This window comes from Lissotriton vulgaris, chromosome 3_2, assembly GCF_964263255.1.
Source record: "Lissotriton vulgaris chromosome 3_2, aLisVul1.2, whole genome shotgun sequence".
In the NCBI taxonomy this organism is placed as follows: Eukaryota; Metazoa; Chordata; class Amphibia; order Caudata; family Salamandridae; genus Lissotriton; species Lissotriton vulgaris.
The window spans coordinates 159,797,606-159,817,102 of record NC_141690.1 but is presented as its reverse complement, the minus strand read 5'-3'; the positions used below and the strand labels follow the sequence as shown (position 1 = coordinate 159,817,102).

General features: G+C 48.4%; 1 protein-coding gene across 2 annotated transcripts in view; it reads left to right on the top strand.

Moving 5' to 3' along the window:
• The window catches only part of ABLIM2 (actin binding LIM protein family member 2), a 954,368-nt gene extending 948,052 nt beyond the window's left edge, over positions 1–6,316 (top strand). For both annotated transcript variants that reach the window (XM_086964134.1, XM_086964133.1), the window contains one exon: positions 5,210–6,316. In XM_086964134.1, the coding sequence (XP_086820260.1) occupies positions 5,210–5,323 (114 nt within the window). In that variant the 3' untranslated portion in view covers positions 5,324–6,316. The remainder of the gene's footprint in view (positions 1–5,209) is intronic.
• Positions 6,317–19,497: the final 13,181 nt, after the last annotated feature.

Here is a 19,497-nt window from a genome sequence, read left to right as displayed (position 1 = left end):
ATTATATATATTAAAGTCCATCTGATTCAGAGATGAAATGAGGGGCTGCAGATACGTGTTACACATCAAGGGGGACAAGGCAGAGTCCTGCGGGACGCCGCATGTAATTTTAGCAGCCTCTGACACCAGGTCATCCAGTTGTACTTTCTGGACCCGTCCACCGAGGAACGAGGTCAGCCAGGCGTGGGCCGTGCCCTTGATGCCAAACTCCCCCAACCGCGACAGAAGGAGGTCATGATTGACCGTATCAAATGCCGCGGAGAGGTCGAGTAGCACCAGGGCACAGGGATCTTTATTATCTGTTTTAAGACGTAGGTCATCTAGCACTGATAGCATGACTAGTTCCGTGCTGTTGTAGGCTCTAAACCCAGCTTGGTTGGGTTCGAGTAGTGCGTTACTCTCGAGGTGGTGCGAGAGCGCGGACAGCACATGATGTTCCAGTATTTTAGCTAAAAAAGGCAGATGAGATATGGGCCTGTAATTCTTTAGAATCTTGGTGTCGGCACCGGCCTTTTTTAGCAGGGGGATCAGTCTCGCCTCTTTAAGAATGGAGGGGACTAGTCCCGAGGTAAGGGAACTATTTAGGAGCGATAAAATATCCTCCTCCAGACCTGGCCATGCTGGTTTAAATATCTGTGGGGGGCAAGGGTCCGCCGGAGAACCTGATTTAACTTGGTTCATCACTTTTGTCAGGGAGTCCTTGGTAAGTAGGGGTAGGGAGGTTAAAGGCTCAGTGATTGTGGGCGGGAGAGTTAGCGGAGTTACCGGGCAGTCAAATCTAGGGGTGCTTTCGATTTCTATCAGAAGGTCGGATATCTTTGAAGTAAAGAAAGATTGAAATTTATGGCAGTCTTCTTGCGTAAAAGAAGGCGATTGTTCCTTCTTTTTCCTCAGTTCAGTAAGTACTTGGAAAATTTCCTTCTGGGGGTTAGGTGCTGTGGCAATTCTGCTCTCGTAGAACTCACTTTTTCTAGTTCTGATGGCTTGTTTATACAAGGCGAGCTTTTCCTTATATAGAGTCTGGCAGTTAAGATCATACCCCTTTCGCCAGGCTCTCTCGCACTGTCGCAGGGCCCGTTTGAGGAGTCTCAAATCGTCATTGAACAAAGGGGCGCCTTTGCCTTTTTCCCTGATTTTTATCTTACGTGCTGGGGCTACCACCTCTATTGCAGATTCCAATTTTTGCGATAGCTTTTGACTGGCCTTCTCTAGGTCATCTTCAGGTAGTCTGTTTAGGTGGGAAGGTTGCTGTAAAGTTGATAGCAAAGTATCCGGATTAATGGAGTTCCATCTTCTCACTACCCGCCATTTGTCGGATGAGATGCTTTCTTGTTTCGGAAAAGCTAAGCTACCCTGTAAAAGGTAGTGATCTGACCAAATGCAGGGCAATGAAGTGACTGGGCACAGGGCAGGAACAGAAGTCCATATCAGGTCCAAAGTATGGCCCTTCATGTGTGTTGGGCCTGTCACAATCTGGGTTAATTCTAGTGCGGTCATTGCGTCTTCGAGCTGTTTGGACGTAATGTCTCTAATGGGCTCCTCCCAGTGGAGGTTAAAATCGCCCATCACCACGAGACCCTCATATCTCGTACGGAGGTCGTGGACCAGACCCAAGAAAGGTTCTAGAAATGTTGGGGGGGTTTTAGGCGGGCGATATACGATGATTATCGTGAGGCAATTGGTGGGAGAGCAGAGCTTGACGCCTAGGATGTCTGCTCCCTCAATGCATTCAGCACAGATAGTTTCTGCTTTAAAGGCATTTTTATATAGCAGCGCTACTCCCCCCCCCTTTTCTGCCATCTTTTCTATTATGAGAGATAGCACCAAAGTTGGGTGGGAGGGCGGCCACTAGGTCGGGCGCGGAAAAGTCATCCAGCCATGTCTCCGTAACTCCTAGAATATCGGTGTTCCCCTCCTGGAGCAGGGAGAATACCTCTAAATTGTGTTTTTGGAGCGAACGAGTGTTCAGCAAGCTGACGCTCAATGACGTTACTGTTGCTCTCCTTCTATTCTGATCGAGTTTTTTTTTGGGCTGGTTCAGCTGCGGGCTTCAGTATGTTCTCCCGCCTCAGAATCTGCTGTGTATGTTGGCTAATGGAGTAGGTAGCGCTATTAAGCGCAATTAGGTTTTCCTTGGAATAACAAGGCGCTGAGCCAAGGGTCATGGCCCCTGGTCCCGGCCGGTCGCGGACGGGCGCAGACAGGCTTGCCTTTGGCGCGCCTTCGGCGCCCCGCCGGCGCCCCCGCTGCGCCCGTCTGCTGCGCTGCCTGTATGAGGGTTCCATTTTATGCCCACGTTGTGGCTAAGCGCTTGCTTCATAGCCCCCCAGCCTTCTCCTCACCTAAGATGGCCGCCGCTAGTAGTCCTTTCTCGAGGTCAGTGACCAGGGAGCAGGGATAGCTTAAGATAGGAAAAGCAGGTAGATTTTGAAGAGCAGGACCCGGCTTTCCGCCTCAGGACACTGCAGAAAAGAGCGTTTAGGCAGAGGGTAGGTGCTGTGCAAAGTAGCAATAATCACAGTGCAAAACACGCAGGTTTAAAAAAATGCAACAGGTATTTTTAAAACTTGTTAAAAGGAACAAACGCTTTCGCGCACAAACGTAGCACTCTCTCACTCGCAATCAGTGAGGAGAATGAAGGAATCGGTTCTTTTATGCCCACGAGGGCGGGAGGGTGGGCATGGCTAAGCGCTTGCTTCCTAGCCCCCCAGCCTTCTCCTCACCTAAGATGGCCGCCGCTAGTAGTCCTACCTCGAGGTCAGTGACCAGGGAGCAGGGATAGCTTAAGATAGGAAAAGCAGGTAGATTTTGAAGAGCAGGACCCGGCTTTCCGCCTCAGGACAATGCAGTAAAGAGCGTTTAGGCAGAGGGTAGGTGCTGTGCAAAGTAGCAATAATCACAGTGCAAAACACGCAGGTTTAAAAAAAATGCAACAGGTATTTTTAAAACTTGTTAAAAGGAACAAACGCTTTCGCGCACAAACGTAGCACTCACTCACTCGCAATCAGTGAGGAGAATGAAGGAATCGGTTCTTTTACGCCCACGAGGGCGGGAGGGTGGGCGTGGCTAAGCGCTTGCTTCCTAGCCCCCCAGCCTTCTCCTCACCTAAGATGGCCGCCGCTAGTAGTCCTACCTCGAGGTCAGTGACCAGGGAGCAGGGATAGCTTAAGATAGGAAAAGCAGGTAGATTTTGAAGAGCAGGACCCGGCTTTCCGCCTCAGGACACTGCAGAAAAGAGCGTTTAGGCAGAGGGTAGGTGCTGTGCAAAGTAGCAATAATCACAGTGCAAAACACGCAGGTTTAAAAAAATGCAACAGGTATTTTTAAAACTTGTTAAAAGGAACAAACGCTTTCGCGCACAAACGTAGCACTCACTCACTCGCAATCAGTGAGGAGAATGAAGGAATCGGTTCTTTTATGCCCATTTGGGAAGATTTCCTGAGCTTTCTAGGGATCAGGTATGTCCGGTGTAAAATATAAATTTTCAGAAGTTTAAATCTAGTGATCCTAGATACTTGCATTGTTTGTCTTAGTGGTAGATGCCATTCTTCTTCCGTGGGGTCCCTGCCAAGCCCAATATTGAATATGATGCTTCTTAATATACCTAGGAATCAGTAGCTAGAGCATGCCTTAGACAACTACACTGGCTTCCTGTCCACACCAGGATCAAATTTAAGTATCTTTGCCTTGCATGGGAGAGGTTTGATCATGTTGTGAACCCTGATCTCCCACTACTCGCCTCGCTGCTGTCTTAGATTAGGGTCGAACTTTTTGATGAACACCACCAGAATTAAGAGGTTAAGGTGGGGTGGAAGATCATTCTAACATTTGGCACCCAAACTCTGGAACAGCATGGACCCAGAGCTATGATTGATCGAAAACGAACAGTCCTTTAAAAAGAAACTCAAAACTTGTCTGTTCCCTTAACTTGCGTTCCAGATAGCTCCCCCTACCTGTTATTGTGCTGGGATGCCTGTGGGTAGCCATATGCTCTATAAATCCCTCAAACTATAAATCCCAAAACCAAACCTAGTGCAAGGTATGTGGTTGGCTCCTGCATGTCTCTGTTCCAAACTGTTTTTTATCATGGTTGTTATTTTCCAGTTTGTGATGAATTTCCCCAGTGGGAGGTTGGTTTCTGCCACTAGATCCTAGTAGGACTTGATAGATCCTGCCTCGTACAGATCACTCATCTGTCTCGCCTCCGCAGCGCCCCAAGCCTCCAACCTAGGTTTCCAGCCAAGTGGCTTGATGCTTTATCATTAGTTTCCTTGGGTCTCTTATTCTTTCACTAAACAATCAGAAAACACAACATCCCACTAATCAAAGTTCTCTAAATGAAACAATTGTAGCTTATTGTTTTATTCATCAACTTCACAGCAGGGAGTTGTTGAAGGGGTCGATTCATAATGCATTTTGTGCTTTAAAGTCACACTCCCTTGTGCTATAAGTGCAGTCTGCAACTGGAAATGTGGAATTCTGAATCAGCCTGTGTAATCCCTGTTGGCAAATGGCATCAGGGAATGCAGAGTATTTAGTCATAACTATCAGGCGGAGGTGCTGAATGGGTGTTCCCATGAGCATGTAGTGGCGTATGGTATTGCAAATGGGCTGGAAATCCGTATTTGTAATTCTTTGGGTGCTCACCGACATTTGCACGAGAGGTAATACCACACGTTTGAGAAAGTGAACCCCTAGAGGTTGTAGGGATATTTATTTCTTCAAATGGAAACTTGTTTTTTTCATTGATTAAAATAAGTGTCAACTTCAAAATGCACATTTACCCTAACCATTCGTCGGTGGATTGCTTTATATAAAAATTGTAAAATCAGAAATTCTAAATAGGAAAAGATTATTTGACACAATGGCTGAGTTGAAAAGAGAATGAAGTGCATGTCCAAGAAAAAAATGGAAAGCAAACTATGTGGCACTCATCAAATTAAACTTTAAAATATAGCTTTACTATGCCTGGGAAATTACAAAAATCCGAGTTATCCCTGTATGATTGCGGTTCCATGATTCCAAAATGCGTGCCAATCTATATATAAATCATATCTGGGCCCTATACAATTATAGATTTTCAAGAGTTTTTGTGAGTTGACCCTAAAATATTTTGATTATGAACCCAAGAGTCTGATTTTATGAGGACATTGGGCTTGGGCAAGGGCATTATTTTGAAGATGTGACTAATGATGGGTTTCTTTTTCAGAGACACTTATCGCCCGAAGAGTTCCAGGACGTCTTTGGAATGACCATCGAAGAATTTGATCGCTTGGCGCTGTGGAAAAGAAACGATCTGAAGAAAAAGGCCCTGCTTTTCTAACCTCACACAGTACTTGTGCACCGCAAGAACAAGCCTACTCTTTGACAGAACTATCATCCTGTATCTGCAGCTGAACCATTGTCCAGCTTTCTTGCTTCCCGCCTTGTGGAGGAAAAGAAAATTATATAGGAAATGCACAGGCTGCTAATTGTGCATGAGCAGCTGGCGCTTTCTGTACCTCCTGGTCATAGTCACTGTACAACGGAGTTCAATTGTTGCTTTCAGCTAATGCTCAACACACTCGGGAAACACCTCAGTACAGCGTGTTGCAAGGAATTCAAGATGGCTGCCAGCATAATGGAATGTTAAAAGCCAATATTTAAAGTTAGCTAACGGACACTTAAGACAACGTATTCCTGAATGGAGAGTCGATAGATGTGTATGGTAAAGGCCAAAGAGAAGCATGTTAGCCACATATTATTGCAGTTGTTTATGTGTGGTTCATTATTGGAATGAAAGCATAACTCAAAGCACTTTCCGTCTAGTCATTGTGCTTCGATTCTAGTTATAAGTTCACTTTTTACACCTATCAAATTGTTACTTGCTAGACTGGATCACACTGCAAAGGTTTTACTTATCAAAAATGTATTGTGCTGCTGTCCTCTTTTGAATTACGATATTTTGAAAACATTTGAAAACTTTAAAACCATGTGCTTAAAAGTTTTTTTTCCATGCTCTATGCTGTTTCTTTTTGAATTATTGGCTTTTAAAAACAATTGAAACATTTTAAACCATGTTCTTAAAAGTTTTCTTTCCATTCCTTATGCTGTTCTCTTTTCAATTATTGCCTTTTAAAAACAATGGAAAACTTTAAAACCACGTGCTTAAAAGTTTTCTTTCCATTCTTTATGCTGTTCTCTTTTCAAATATTGCCTTTTAAAAACAATGGAAAACTTTAAAACCATGTGCTTAAAAGTTTTCTTTCCATGCTCCATTTTTTGGGCATGTAAACTAAAGCCATTAAAGTGGTGGTTGATGTTTGCTGTAAAAAAACGTGTGGTACCTATTTCATTATTGTCATTTTCTTCTTGCCTTGTGTAACAAACTCTACAACAATATATTTTCCCCGCTCACCTTCTTCTTAACACCTCTTACCTTACATACGTAATTGTCCCTGTGGACCAGCAATTTTTTCAAGCAGAGAAGCCACTTCTTGACAAACATATTGAAGAAAATGGCCATTTACTCATTGGTGAATGACCCACCAGACCAGCGGAGACTCCAGTTCCCATTTCCCAGGTGAAGGACCGCCAGCCAATGCTTCTTCCTGTTAATAGGAAGCACTGAAGGCAAATGACTTTGCAGAGCGGTTTCAATTACTTTTGTGCACCTAAGTGGCCCTGACACGCAGGTACTTTTCTGTCAATGTGTCAGGGCTGTTGTTTGTTTTTCTAACCCGGCTGGCCATACCTTGCTTGGATTTCTCGTACAGGAAAATCCAGTGACAGTGAGACTGCCATTGTGACCTGGAATCCTTGCCTGAGGTTTGTGAAGCAGTCAACTGTGTTTTTACTATTTAAATTGTGGTGCTTCTCCACCTGTGAATGGGCTGATAAACTGTATGTTCGGTGGGGCCAATCTTCTGCCCTTCCAAACTTTAGATAAAGCCATAATATTTGTATTTGTTTATAGCACACAACTCACCTGGGAGGGTATTCTGGCACTGAAGCAGGAGCTAAATGGGCCATGCCAATTTTCTGCAGAGTTCAAGAACTGATGGGGCTCTGATGTGCAGTTCATTTCCGGCTTTAGGGGTGAGCAACGAGAAGGCATGATCAATGGATCTGGTTCTACATGTGTGGGGGTGGTGTGTAGGAGCCTAACTGAGCAAACATGTCTGGTAGGTTTGTGTAGGTTTATGCGGTTGTTGAGGTGCCTGTGCCAATGTGGTGTAAGGCTATGTATGTGTTTTTGCAGGAGTTTGAATAGAACCTGTTTGTGGATTGGGAGCCAATGGGGCTCTTTGTGGTGCTTTGGTGATGTGAGTGTGGGGTGCAAAGTTGATGGTGAGCCTGACTGTAGAGTTTTGTAAGGTCTGGAGACTTCTGGTTATTTGAGCATTGATTCCTGAAAAGAATACATTGCCATAGTCCAACTTGCTGGTAATGAGGGCTTGACAGGGCCGGACTGAGAACAGAAACCGGCCCTGGCAAACTGCTCAGCTGGCCCCCCCTGGGGTCAGGGGGAGTGCAGGTGAGCAGTTTGCGACGAATGGTTTCAGACGATTTTGTTACTGGGGGCTGAGATTGCCGACCCCCGGTAACAAAAACAGCCCCCCAGGGGCCCAAAACCGGCCCCCACCCTAGCGGCCTACCAGGGAAACGTCTGGTGCCCGCTATGAGGAAGGGTAAGAAATGGTCAGGCGATTGAGTCGATGTCTCTCAAGTAATTTTGCCCGGCGTTAAACGCCTCTAATACCATGCAAGGGTTATCAAACAAAGAGGCAGGCGCTGGAGACTGGAAGGCAGGAAACAAAGTTTATTCCGACGGAGCAGAACACATCAGACCAGACAACAAGGTATCGTTTCGAGGTGCTCCATCAGCCTCTCTGAGGCCTGGCCTCTTATACACTGGTTTATGGCATGTGACCATTCTTTATTACAATAAAGACACTGTGAAGTATGGAAAAGACATCCCCGGAATCCCTGTTTCCGGCCCATTCCCACACGTAGCTACAGTAGAGGTCCTCACCCCACATACAGTAGGAGGGGGCTATCACGCAGCTGGATGTTCCGCTGATTCTTTGGAATGTGTGCGCCTGATCGGATCTCAGGGGATGGGGGGGGGCCATGATCAATAGTAGTTCCTTTGAAGAGGGGCGACTTCATACAGTAGGGGGCAATAAACTGTATCCCCCGGCTAGGTGATGGCCTGGGACCCGTGCAGACAATCGGGCTCAGAGGAAGGGGTCGTCAAAGGAGAGGTATTCATGAAAGGAATGGTCTGCGTGGACAATCGAGCGTAGAGAAAGGGTTTATAAAAAGAGGGGTATTCATGAAAGGAAAGGAGGTGTTGATCAGGCGCGGGGTGTGACTCCCAGGGACAGAGTCACGCGGAAGGGGAGGGTTTATGACTTGTGCATGTGAGAGCGGGGGCAGCCAGGGTGCGCGGGGGATGCTTGCAGGGTCAGGGGAGTGCACTGGCGATCGATCTTGAACAGGGAGGCCATGGTACCTAAAATGGCTGCCGTGCATATTTGTACGTGAGTCTGAGGAATAGACAAGATGGCGCAGATGATGTTCAGTTCGCAAACTAAAATTCCACAGTCCTCCCTTTTAACATGTCTCGCCAACTTGTCAATTCGGATCTATCCCCATAAGGCCACGTATTTCTACCTCATAGAGGGGACTCATTCCGAAGTCCAAAGTCTTAGGGCACATGCAGTTAGAAACGAGTGAACACAAAGGTGGAAAGCATTGAATACCTAGGCAACACCCACACAGTACCACGACCGGTATCAATATAAATGTAAACAACCTCCATCCCCAGTCCTTCAAAGTGTCCCAAAACCAGCTCCCAAGCGACCATCCTTCTTGCTCCTGGTGAACCTCTGAGGAAAGTCTGTGGAGGTGTTCGATTGCTTTGTAGACTGAAGGCGAGTTATCTGGCACGTAGGTGCAACAGCTGGATCCGATGATGCGGCATGCTCCTCCACGGTCGGCTAGAACCACATCTAGAACAAGGCAGTTTTGAAGAGCCACGAGGCGGACCGCCTGAAGCTCAGCCGTGTTGTTAGCGAGGATGCCAGCCGTAATGTTAATGGTCGTTTCTACTGCCTGGGTCAGGTGTCGGATGGCGCGGCTGTTTGCCATCGGGCCCCACAGAGGAACAAGTCCCTTCACCGCATCCAGGAACTGCGCTCCGGTGGAGTCGGCTTGTCCAATGTCTCCGGCGCGCTTCTGCCGGTGATGACTGGCTGGGGCCACATACGTGGGGGGGAGAATGAAGGCGATGTAGCAAGTACCCCCCGAACCTTTCGGGAGCCAAGTGTAAGCTTTGGTGCCGCAAACAAAGTACATATTCGGAGAGGCGACAAAGGAGGGAGGATCAATTGAGTCCAATGACCTGGTGATGTGGCAGGCACTGTGACCTACCAGCTGCGTTCCCAGGCCTTCGATGCACACAAGGCCTGTGACATTGATAACAGACAGAGCCACAGTCAGAGTGGCGGCCGTTCGCTTCCGCAGGTAGGAGAAGGTGGGTCTAGCTGGATTATGGAGCACTTGCATTTCAACTCGTTCTTTGGCAGGGATGTCCATATGGAAGGCGGAACCAGGGGTCACAGGACAAAAGGGAGCAGACGTCCTTCCCATTTTGTTCAGCCAGAACCCATAGTAGAAGTGTGACACTGTTTGACCAGAAGTGGCGTTGTCCTTGTGGCTTTCTTGCAAGAGGATCAACCAGGCAAGGCAGGAGCCGTGAACTGAGAAAGGAGAAGGGATAAAGGGGATGGAGTGCCCGGTGGCATGCGGGAGCAACCCGCAAATCCAGCAGTTGGTGGCGTTGGCAGCAAGGTTGTGCTGGTGCAACAGTTGCACGAAGGAATTGTTCCAGAACTCCTTACGCCTTTCTCGGAGCTGAGGCGAAAGGGAGATCAGGTGATGCTCTTTCATGGTGGTTGGCTGTGCAGTGGTCAGCAATATCCGATGGGCGGGTGTGCTTTCCTCCAAGATCCAGAAGGAAGTCATGAGGAGGAGGCAAAGGAGGAAAACAATGAAGAAGGCGATTGTCTTTGATTTGTGCATATTGTCAGTCTTTGGGTTCCTGTAGTGGGTATTTCCGGTTGCTTCCATCATCTTCTTATCTGGCGCTTCCATCATCTTCTTATCTGGCGCTTCCATCATCTTCAAGGTGCTCGGTAGTAGGCAGAACCACAGACTTTGTTTAACTTTTCTCCGGGTAACCCTTGGTTGTGTTTAGGTCACCGTTCTGAGATTTAACTTAGTCCGTGGTCTACTTAGCCGAAGCTCCCTCCTTTCGACGCAGGAAATACCCTTCCCTGGATGGCACAGTGGGATCAGGGAATTTTGCAAGTTCAAGTGCCTCTGTATCAGGATAGCAGTTCAGTGATGGCCGATCCTTGTTCAGGAGCTCTTCTTGGTTGTCGATGTTTTCTGTTGTGGCAAGGGTCGAGGAGACCTTCTTGCAATGGTGTGCGTGCAGCCAGTGCCGTTTCCCCTCCACTCGAAGAGCCGTCCGGGTGGTGATCAGTACTTGCCAGGGGCCCGTCCACCGGGGTTCCAGATTCTTTGCCCGTTGAAAATTCCGGACTAGCACGTAGTCCCCCGGTTGGATGTCGTGGCCCGGACCCCTGGAAGCATCGGGGATGGCCTGCTGCACCTGCTGATGAATGACAGACAACGTTTTAGTTAATTTGTACAAGTAATCAGACAGTAGGACGTCCGGGACGTCATGAATGGAGGTCGGTTTGAATACAACCTCGTAGGGGGTCAAATGGTGCTTAGTGGGAGTGGAGCGCATCGATAGCAATGCTAGTGGGAGGGCATCTGGCCACTTAAGTCCTGTGGTGGCCACTATTTTTGACAGTTTTAGTTTCAGTGTGGCGTTGTGTCGCTCAACTAAGCCAGCGGATTGGGGGTGGAAGACCGCATGAAACCTCTGCTTCACACCCAACCCTTTCAAGATTAGTTTGATAACTTCAGCTATGAAGTGGGGGCCGTTGTCGCTCCATAAAATTCGACAAAGGCCATAGCGAGGAAAAAACTCTTTCAGTAGTACTTTGGCAGTAGTCATGGCAGTGTTATCACGGGTTGGATAGGCTTCTACCCATTTGCTGAAGGCACATACAATGACTAATACATACTTCAGGCTTTGGCATCTCTCTAGCTGGATGTAATCCATCTGGAGGACCTCAAAGGGGTGGTCGGGGATTCCAAACCCTCCCCGGGGTACCACAGTTCCTTTCCCCGGGTTGTGTTGCAGGCAGATAAGGCATTGCTGGACCAGGCATTTGGCTGAGTCGGGGATTTTGTCGTTGTGCCAGAATTTGGAAATGAGCTCGATCATGGGGGCAGATCCTATGTGTGCCGGGGAATGTGCCATAGTCAGTATGGGAATCAGGTATGAGTCAGGCAGCAACCATTTGTTTGCATCTTTTGTTCGCCAGCAGCCTTCATCGTCCTTTAAACCCACCCGTGCCCACTTGGTAAGTTTGTGAGGGTTGCTCGCCGACTGGATGTCCCTAATCGTCTCCCTAGCATCCGTCCATTTTTCTGCTTGTGACCTGGTCACATAAATGTGTGTCATCGTCCTATTCTCAGCTGTGGTTCGTGCAGTGATGTCGGCCAGCGCGTTTCCTTGTCCAACCAAGTCCGTCACCTTCTTGTGTGCCTGACACTTGATCACTGCTAATCGTTTGGGGAGGAGAACTGCTTCAATCAGAGCGGAAACCAGATCTCCGTGGAGGATGGGCGTGCCGTGGGACGTCAGGAATCCCCTTTCCCTCCACAAGAGCCCAAAATGATGAACCACCCCAAAGGCATACTGGCTGTCTGTGTAAATGTTTGCCGTGGTCCCTGCCGCTATGATACATGCCCGTGTGAGGGCAATTAGCTCTGCCGCTTGTGCGGATCGTTGTGTGATGCGGGCTGTCTCAACTACTGTTCAGGCTGTCGTTACCGCATAGGCAGCTGAAGTGGTGCCGTCTGGGAGTTTGATGCAAGAGCCGTCTACCCATAGCTCTCCATCAGGGTCTGAAAAAGCAGTGTCTCGGAGGTCAACTCTACTCCTAGTCTGTTCGTCCGTGAGGGTCACACAGTCGTGTATGGGAGGCACGTCAGGGTCATTTTCAGGCAAGGGCAACAGTGTGGCAGGATTCAAAGTCGTGCATCTCTCCGGAGTGATGTGGGGTGCAAGTAGTGTCAATTCGTACCCCGTCAGTTGTGCACTAGTCAGGTGTTGAGTCTTGGTCTGGTTTAAAAGGGTGTCGACCGCATGGGGTACTAACACAGTGAGGGAGTTCGAAAGTACGATTCCCTCGCTCTGACGGATAGAGACAGCAGCGGCGGCTACTGCTCGAAGGCAGGCAGGCAAAGCTCTGGCTACGGGGTCAAGAGTGGCAGAGAAGTAGGCACAAGGGCGCTGCTTAGGGCCGATGGGCTGGGTTAGAACAGACAACGCGCATCCCTCCCTTTCGTGAGTGAAGAGGGAAAAGGGCTTGGAGTAATCTGGGGTTCCCAGGACAGGTGCTGAGCAAAGGGCATCCCGCAGCTCCTTAAAGGACGCTTGACATTTGGGGGTCCAAGGGAGTGGGAAGGGGACATCTTTGGCCAACAGGGAAAGTAGGGGTTTGATAATGAGACTGAAATTTGGTAACCATTGTCGGCAAAAAGAGGTAAGACCCACCAAAGAGCGGACTTGCTTCTGTGTTTTTGGGACGGGGGTATCTAGGATGGTTTGGATTCGGCCGGGCGTAAGTTTCCTCCCTTCTTTGGACAGGAGATGGCCTAGGTATGTCACTTGAGACTTGCAGAACTGCTGTTTCTTTTTGGAGACTTTGTGGCCATTTTCCGCAAGAAAGTGCAAGAGTTGGATAGTGGCCGTGATGGGCAAGTGGAGTGGTGTCGGCCGCCAAAAGGATATCATCGACATATTGGATCAACACCACTCCATCTGTCCAGCTGTCTTTTGAGGGCCTGGCTGTAAATGCTGGGACTTTCAGTGTAGCCTTGGGGAGCTCTACAAAATCGGTACGAACGGTTTTTTAAGGTGAAGCCGAAGAGATAACGGCTGTCTGGGTGGATGGAGATAGAGAAAAATGCATTCTTAAGATCAATAACAGTGAAGGTGGTGGCAGTGGACGGGATGAGGGTCAGAATGGTGGTGATGTCTGAGACTACGGGGTACTGTGGCACAACCACTTTGTTAACCTCCCATAGGTCGATGATGAAGCGGTACGCTTTTTCATCTCCCTCGCCTTGCTTCTTAACAATGGGTAGGATAGGGCTGTTACAGATGTTGCTAACCACTTCCTCTACCACTCCTGCATCTACCAGGGACTGAATAATCGCTACCAATGCCTTCTCGCCTTCGGGCGATATCCGGTATTGTGGGAGTTTCGGGAGCATTGCGTCTTGTCGAACAGTTATGTGCACAGGGTCAATCATCATTCGCCCTACGTCTGAGTCGTTTTTGGCCCATAGGTACGGAGGCAGGGTGTCGAGCAAGGACAGGTCAGCGTCAGTTATGGAGTACATATGTCGTGCGGGGCAGGATTTGGACATGCTCGGGTTGTCGTACAGGATGACTCGGACTCCATCTGGGGAACACCTAATGGTAGCTCGGAAATGTTTTAGTAAATCAATACCCATAATGGCGTCAGGGGAGTTGGAGGAGAGCAGAAATGTTGTGTCAGTGGGGTTGTTTCCTAGGTCGAAGGGGATAGGTACAGACAGGGTGTTAGTGGAGGGCGTTCCATCGAAACCTATCGATGTAATGTGTGAGCCAGACAAGGGTGCCCTCGGAATCAGTCGTTTTGATAACACACTACGTGTCGCCCCGGTGTCTACCAAGAATGGGGACTTTGTACCCAGGACCTTAGCGGTGACGTAAGGACCTTGCTGGTCAACACAGAGCTCGACTGGATCCCTCCCTTGCCCCTGGCAGTCCTATGCAAAGTCGGGGGCGTTCTCACTGTCGGATAGTTGGTACTGGTTCTGTCGGGGACGGTCAAACGTGTTCGATCTTCCTGGTCTGTCGCTGTTGGTGTCATTTGTGTACCCTCGCCCCTGCCCTCTAGTCCTGGGGCCATTCGTCATATCCCTCGTCTCTTTATTTTTAATTAGTTCCAGAAGAACCGGACATTGAGACTTCCAATGCCCGAATCCTTTGCAGAATGCACACTGGTTATCTTCTATGTCCCTACGTCCAGAGTAGGGAGTAGATGTGCGGTCCTTTGGGGGTGGATTTCTAGGGGCGGTTGATTGGTAGCTCCCCCTGTGGGGTTCTCTTCCGACCGCTACCCCTTGTATCTGGGCCATCATCACCTTTTCTTTCAAATCTTTCTTCTTTCTCTCGGATGCCCTATCATTCTCATTCTTTTGGTGTTCGTACCACTGAGCCATCTGAAGGATAGCTGCGGGTTTGGAGGCCCCCCAACTACTCTCGTTCGTCTGTAATTTTTGGGAGACCTCTTGCGATAGACCCTTTACATAATTCTGCACAAATAGGTGTTGTCCGGTTGCGGTGGTCATGTCTTGGCCACTGTAGTCGGAGAACACCGTCTCAAATCGGGAGAAGTATTCCGATACGTCTTCCTGGGGTTTCTGACGGCAAGCCGTGACTATCGACCAATCTACCTTTTTCTCTGGGATCAATGTCTTTAGCTTATGAACTATTTTGTCTGGGAGTTCCAGTATGTCTTTTACCGGTTTCTTTCCGGGCTCTCGCCGTCTATCTAGCTCACTGAGTTGATTCCAGGTATGTCCGAACAGATCGGTGTGATCGGCTTTCCGGATTTGCTTCCACACGTCAGCCGGCAGACATAACCCGAAGAACAAGTCGATGTCCGCTAGAGTCATTATCGTTGAACCCAAGGCTGTGCCTAATTCGGTATAAAACGCTGTTGGGTTCTTTCTTAAATCGGGCAAGGTTTGCCTAAAAGTTAAGATATCCTGTCGATCCCATGGTTGATAAACCCAATTGTACACAACCCTCCCTTTTGCATCTTCGTGGTTGATATCGTCGTTTGTTCCCTGACCTCTTGGGGGAACCCAGTAGGGGGCGGCTTCTCTGATAGGCATCATAGTGTTGGCTACTTCTGATGAGGACCCAGCTGTTTCAGGGACTGTAATCTTAACCTCTGGCTTCTGTTCCGCGAGGTGGCGGAAGACTTCAAGTGTTTGCATGAAGAGGTCCGTCACGTCGTGCTCAGTCCCATCTCCAGCATCGACCTTTCTATATAAAGTTGTCAGTTTAGCAGGACCCTTATTCTGATACCTATCCTCATATGCGTTCAGGGTGTGGTAGCTGAATCGTAAAATGAAATGCCGCCTGTGGCTACCGGCATGTGAATTGTGCATATCCATCGTATATTCTTCGCTCTCCTTCCGTTCTACCAGTGTCTTTGCTATCTTGTCAATCCCATCCCGCTCATCTTTGCTCAACCTATTTGGTCTGGCAGGTGGTTGCTTGCTAGCCTCGAGTTCATCTGATGTCGTTACCGATGCGGCTGGTGCGGAGGCCGCGAAGGCCGGGGCACTAGCGCTAAGGTCACTCTCACCCGTACTCAGAACTGGCAGGTGCTGTACTAGAGGCTGGCAGGGGGCATATGGAGGGGGCATGTAGATGATCGGAGGACCTAGCAGTAACTCGTCATTCGCCTGTTGTTTGGAGGGCAGCTCAGGGTAGAGCGTAGAGGGGGTCCTAACAGGGCATTGGCCTGCCGACCCCGATTCTTGCTTTTGTCTAGTTTCCTCTCTTTCTTTTATTTCTTCTTCTAGTTTCTTGGCGGCCAGGTGGGCTGCCTTTCGTAACTCTTTCCCTATTTTTGCTTCTTCTCTTTTCTTTTGTTGTTCTGCTTCTTTGCGCCACATGCCGACACTATCGAGCATGGTGGGCGTGGTCTTATTTTTCTGGAGAGCTGCTTCTAATGTTTCTATTTTATGATCATCAAAGGAACCTATCAGTGGCCACTGACTTTCGGGGTCCTACTTTGTATATTTATGCCATAACTTACTATAAGCTATAGCGACTAGTCCATGCTTAGTGAACATGTCCTTATTAGGGGTGCCTTCCAGTGGAGCTGGATGGTTCATCTCTAATAAGCGGTCCGGGCTGTACTAACTGCCAATCAGACAGGCATGACAGATTACAACGGGGGACAAGGGTCCGCGCTACCTATCCTTCACTGCTCGCAAAGACTAGACAGAATATTTCTATTCTACCTTATTTGCAAGCAGAGAATATCTCGAAGGCACTATACTGCAAACAATCTGTGTTCGGCAATCAATCAGTGGGGAGAAAAATAGGCACGACGGGTTACAACGGGGGACAAAAGTCTGCGTTACCTACCCTTCACCGTCTGCAAAGGGAGACCGAATATTTCTATTCCTCTCCGTTTGCAGGCAGCGAATGTCTCAAAGAGCAACGGGGTATCTCAGGTATCGGATCTAACAAACCAGAGAACCCATGAGTCCAACAATCAATCAGTGGGGAGAAGAGATAGGTACGACGGGTTACAACGGGGGACAAAAGTCTGCGTTACCTACCCTTCACTATCTGCAAAGGGAGACAGAATATTTCTATTCCTCCCAGTTTGTAGATAGCGAATATCTCAAAGAGCGACGAAACAAAATACTAGTATTTCAATTAGGTAAACAATCAATCAATTCGTAATTCGTCGCGTTTCACGACCTTACCCGGACCGCATGGACAGTTTCTCGTCTTCCGTTTCCAGCGCCCGATCGTCCTCTATTTTCTGTTGCTACTGCGGCATTCCTGATGGTTCCCAGTCAGGACCGTAGATCACTTGAGAGAGGTCTGCTCAGAATCAGTGAAGTTCGGATGACCGGCTGCCAGACGAGGGTCTATCAGGCAGGTGCACTTCCGATCGTTGCAGTCGTTCACTCTCTCGTCGGGACCTCTCCCACTGGATCCACGTGTCGCTGATGGGCCCCACGCTTGGGACGCCAATTGAGGAAGGGTAAGAAATGGTCAGGCGATTGAGTCGATGTCTCTCAAGTACTTTTGCCCGGCGTTAAACGCCTCTAATACCATGCAAGGGTTATCAAACAAAGAGGCAGGCGCTGGAGACTGGAAGGCAGGAAACAAAGTTTATTCCGACGGAGCAGAACACATCAGACCAGACAACAAGGTATCGTTTCAAGGTGCTCCAACAGCCTCTCTGAGGCCTGGCCTCTTATACACTGGTTTATGGCATGTGACCATTCTTTATTACAATAAAGACACTGTGAAGTATGGAAAAGACATCCCCGGAATCCCTGTTTCCGGCCCATTCCCACACGTAGCTACAGTAGAGGTCCTCACCCCACATACAGTAGGAGGGGGCTATCATGCAGCTGGATGTTCCGCTGATTCTTTGGAATGTGTGCGCCTGATCGGATCTCAGGGGGTGGGGTGGGGGGGGGCCATGATCAATAGTAGTTCCTTTGAAGAGGGGCGACTTCATACAGTAGGGGGCAATAAACTGTATCCCCCGGCTAGGTGACGGCCTGGGACCCGTGCAGACAATCGGGCTCAGAGGAAGGGGTCGTCAAAGGAGAGGTATTCATGAAAGGAATGGTCTGCGTGGACAATCAAGCGTAGAGAAAGGGTTTATAAAAAGAGGGGTATTCATGAAAGGAAAGGAGGTGTTGATCAGGCGCGGGGTGTGACTCCCAGGGACAGAGTCACGCGGAAGGGGAGGGTTTATGACTTGTGCATGTGAGAGCGGGGGCAGCCAGGGTGCGCAGGGGATGCTTGCAGGGTCAGGGGAGTGCACTGGCGATCGATCGTGAACAGGGAGGCCATGGTACCTAAAATGGCTGCCGTGCATATTTGTACGTGAGTCTGAGGAATAGACAAGATGGCGCAGATGATGTTCAGTTCGCAAACTAAAATTCCACAGCTATGGGCAGTCCGGCTTGAGTGATGGTTCTGCAAGTGTTGGCGAGGAGCCATTTGAGGTTTTTCTTTTCGAATTTTAAGTGTGTGGAAGCAGGAGTAGGATACTGCATTTATTTGCCTGGTCATCATGAGCTGGTTCTCAATTAATATTCTGAGGTTCTTTCCTTGGGTTGCCGAAAGGCGTGTGGGTCCAAGTTCGGCAGACCACCAGGTGGAATTTTTTAGCCAGGTGCCTTTGATGAAGATTACTACTTCCGGCTTGTCTGTGTTAACCCCTTCCACACTGATGACGAGCTGGGCTCGTCATGGCGTAGCCTCCTCGCACGCTGATGACGAGCCCAGCTCGTCATGTAACATGGGTTTTTTTAAATCTCAGCATACGAGCATAATTCCAATAGCGCGCATGAGGTTAAGGTTGAGGCTGTTAGTTTTCATGCATCTGGCTACTTCAGTCATGTAGACAGAGAAATTGGTCCAGATATTTGGTGTTTTTTTTAGAGAGGGAAAGTATGAGCTGGGTGTCTTCAGCATAGGAAATGATCTTGATTCTGTGGGGGCAGATGATGCTGGTGAGTGGGATCATGTAGGTGTTGAACAGAGTGTGTCTGAGTGAGGATCTTAGTGGAAATACACAGATGAGGTTGACAGCATTGGAGAGGAAGGGGGCCAAGCTGACCGACTTGGTGCGACCTGTCAGAAAGAGTCCTTTTCTGAGTAAAAACTCTCATGTTTTGATTTTGTGTGGTAGAAAAAATTTAACTTTGATTCAAAATTAAACGAAAGTGCATACAAATAACATGAAGAAAATGGCAGTGGGTAAGGACGTGCATTCAGACTCAAGGCATAGGGGAATATATATCATAAAACTATTTGATTTGAGCATGATCTTTGAGTGTTTTTCCTCCTATGATTAATGAACTCTATGAAAATGTGATGGGAATAAGAAGAGCGGAGCCACACCTTAATCAAAGGTAATAATTGTGTGTCCTATCAGTTGCCCTCCACACTTTACCGGTTGAGAACAGTGGCTTGTTGAAATTTATAAAAATCAACAATTCAGGGTGAAATCCAAAACAGATGGAAGGTAGGAGCACACTGACTCACATCTCAGCACACAATGTGCCCCAATGCATCATGGAAAATGCACTAAATGATAACACTTACTTCAGTAGGAGTTTCAAAATGTTCACCCATGTTGGTGCAGCCTGGGACTAATAAGTTTCTACAAACAAGGCCCAATTTCATTACCCAACAAGTCCCTTCAAGCTACGTTAGTGAATTTCTAAACCAGTACCAGTGTTACCAAAATCACTAGGGAAAAGGGGAATAGGAGAAAATAATAAAAGCTGTGGAGATTCGGAGAAGCGCTGGCCAGGAAACCCTTTGGGACAATGCAGACCACCATCGGCCACAGTGGAAAAGCCCTGGGAGCAAGAAAAGGAGACAAGGATGAACAATGCATACACACACAGGAACTATCCTTAATACTGTACACCCCTCTGTTCAAACGCACTCACATTCCATTGCACACGCCACACTGTGAATGGTCTAACTGGCTTCACACAGTGACCAGAGGGATGTTGTGCGCC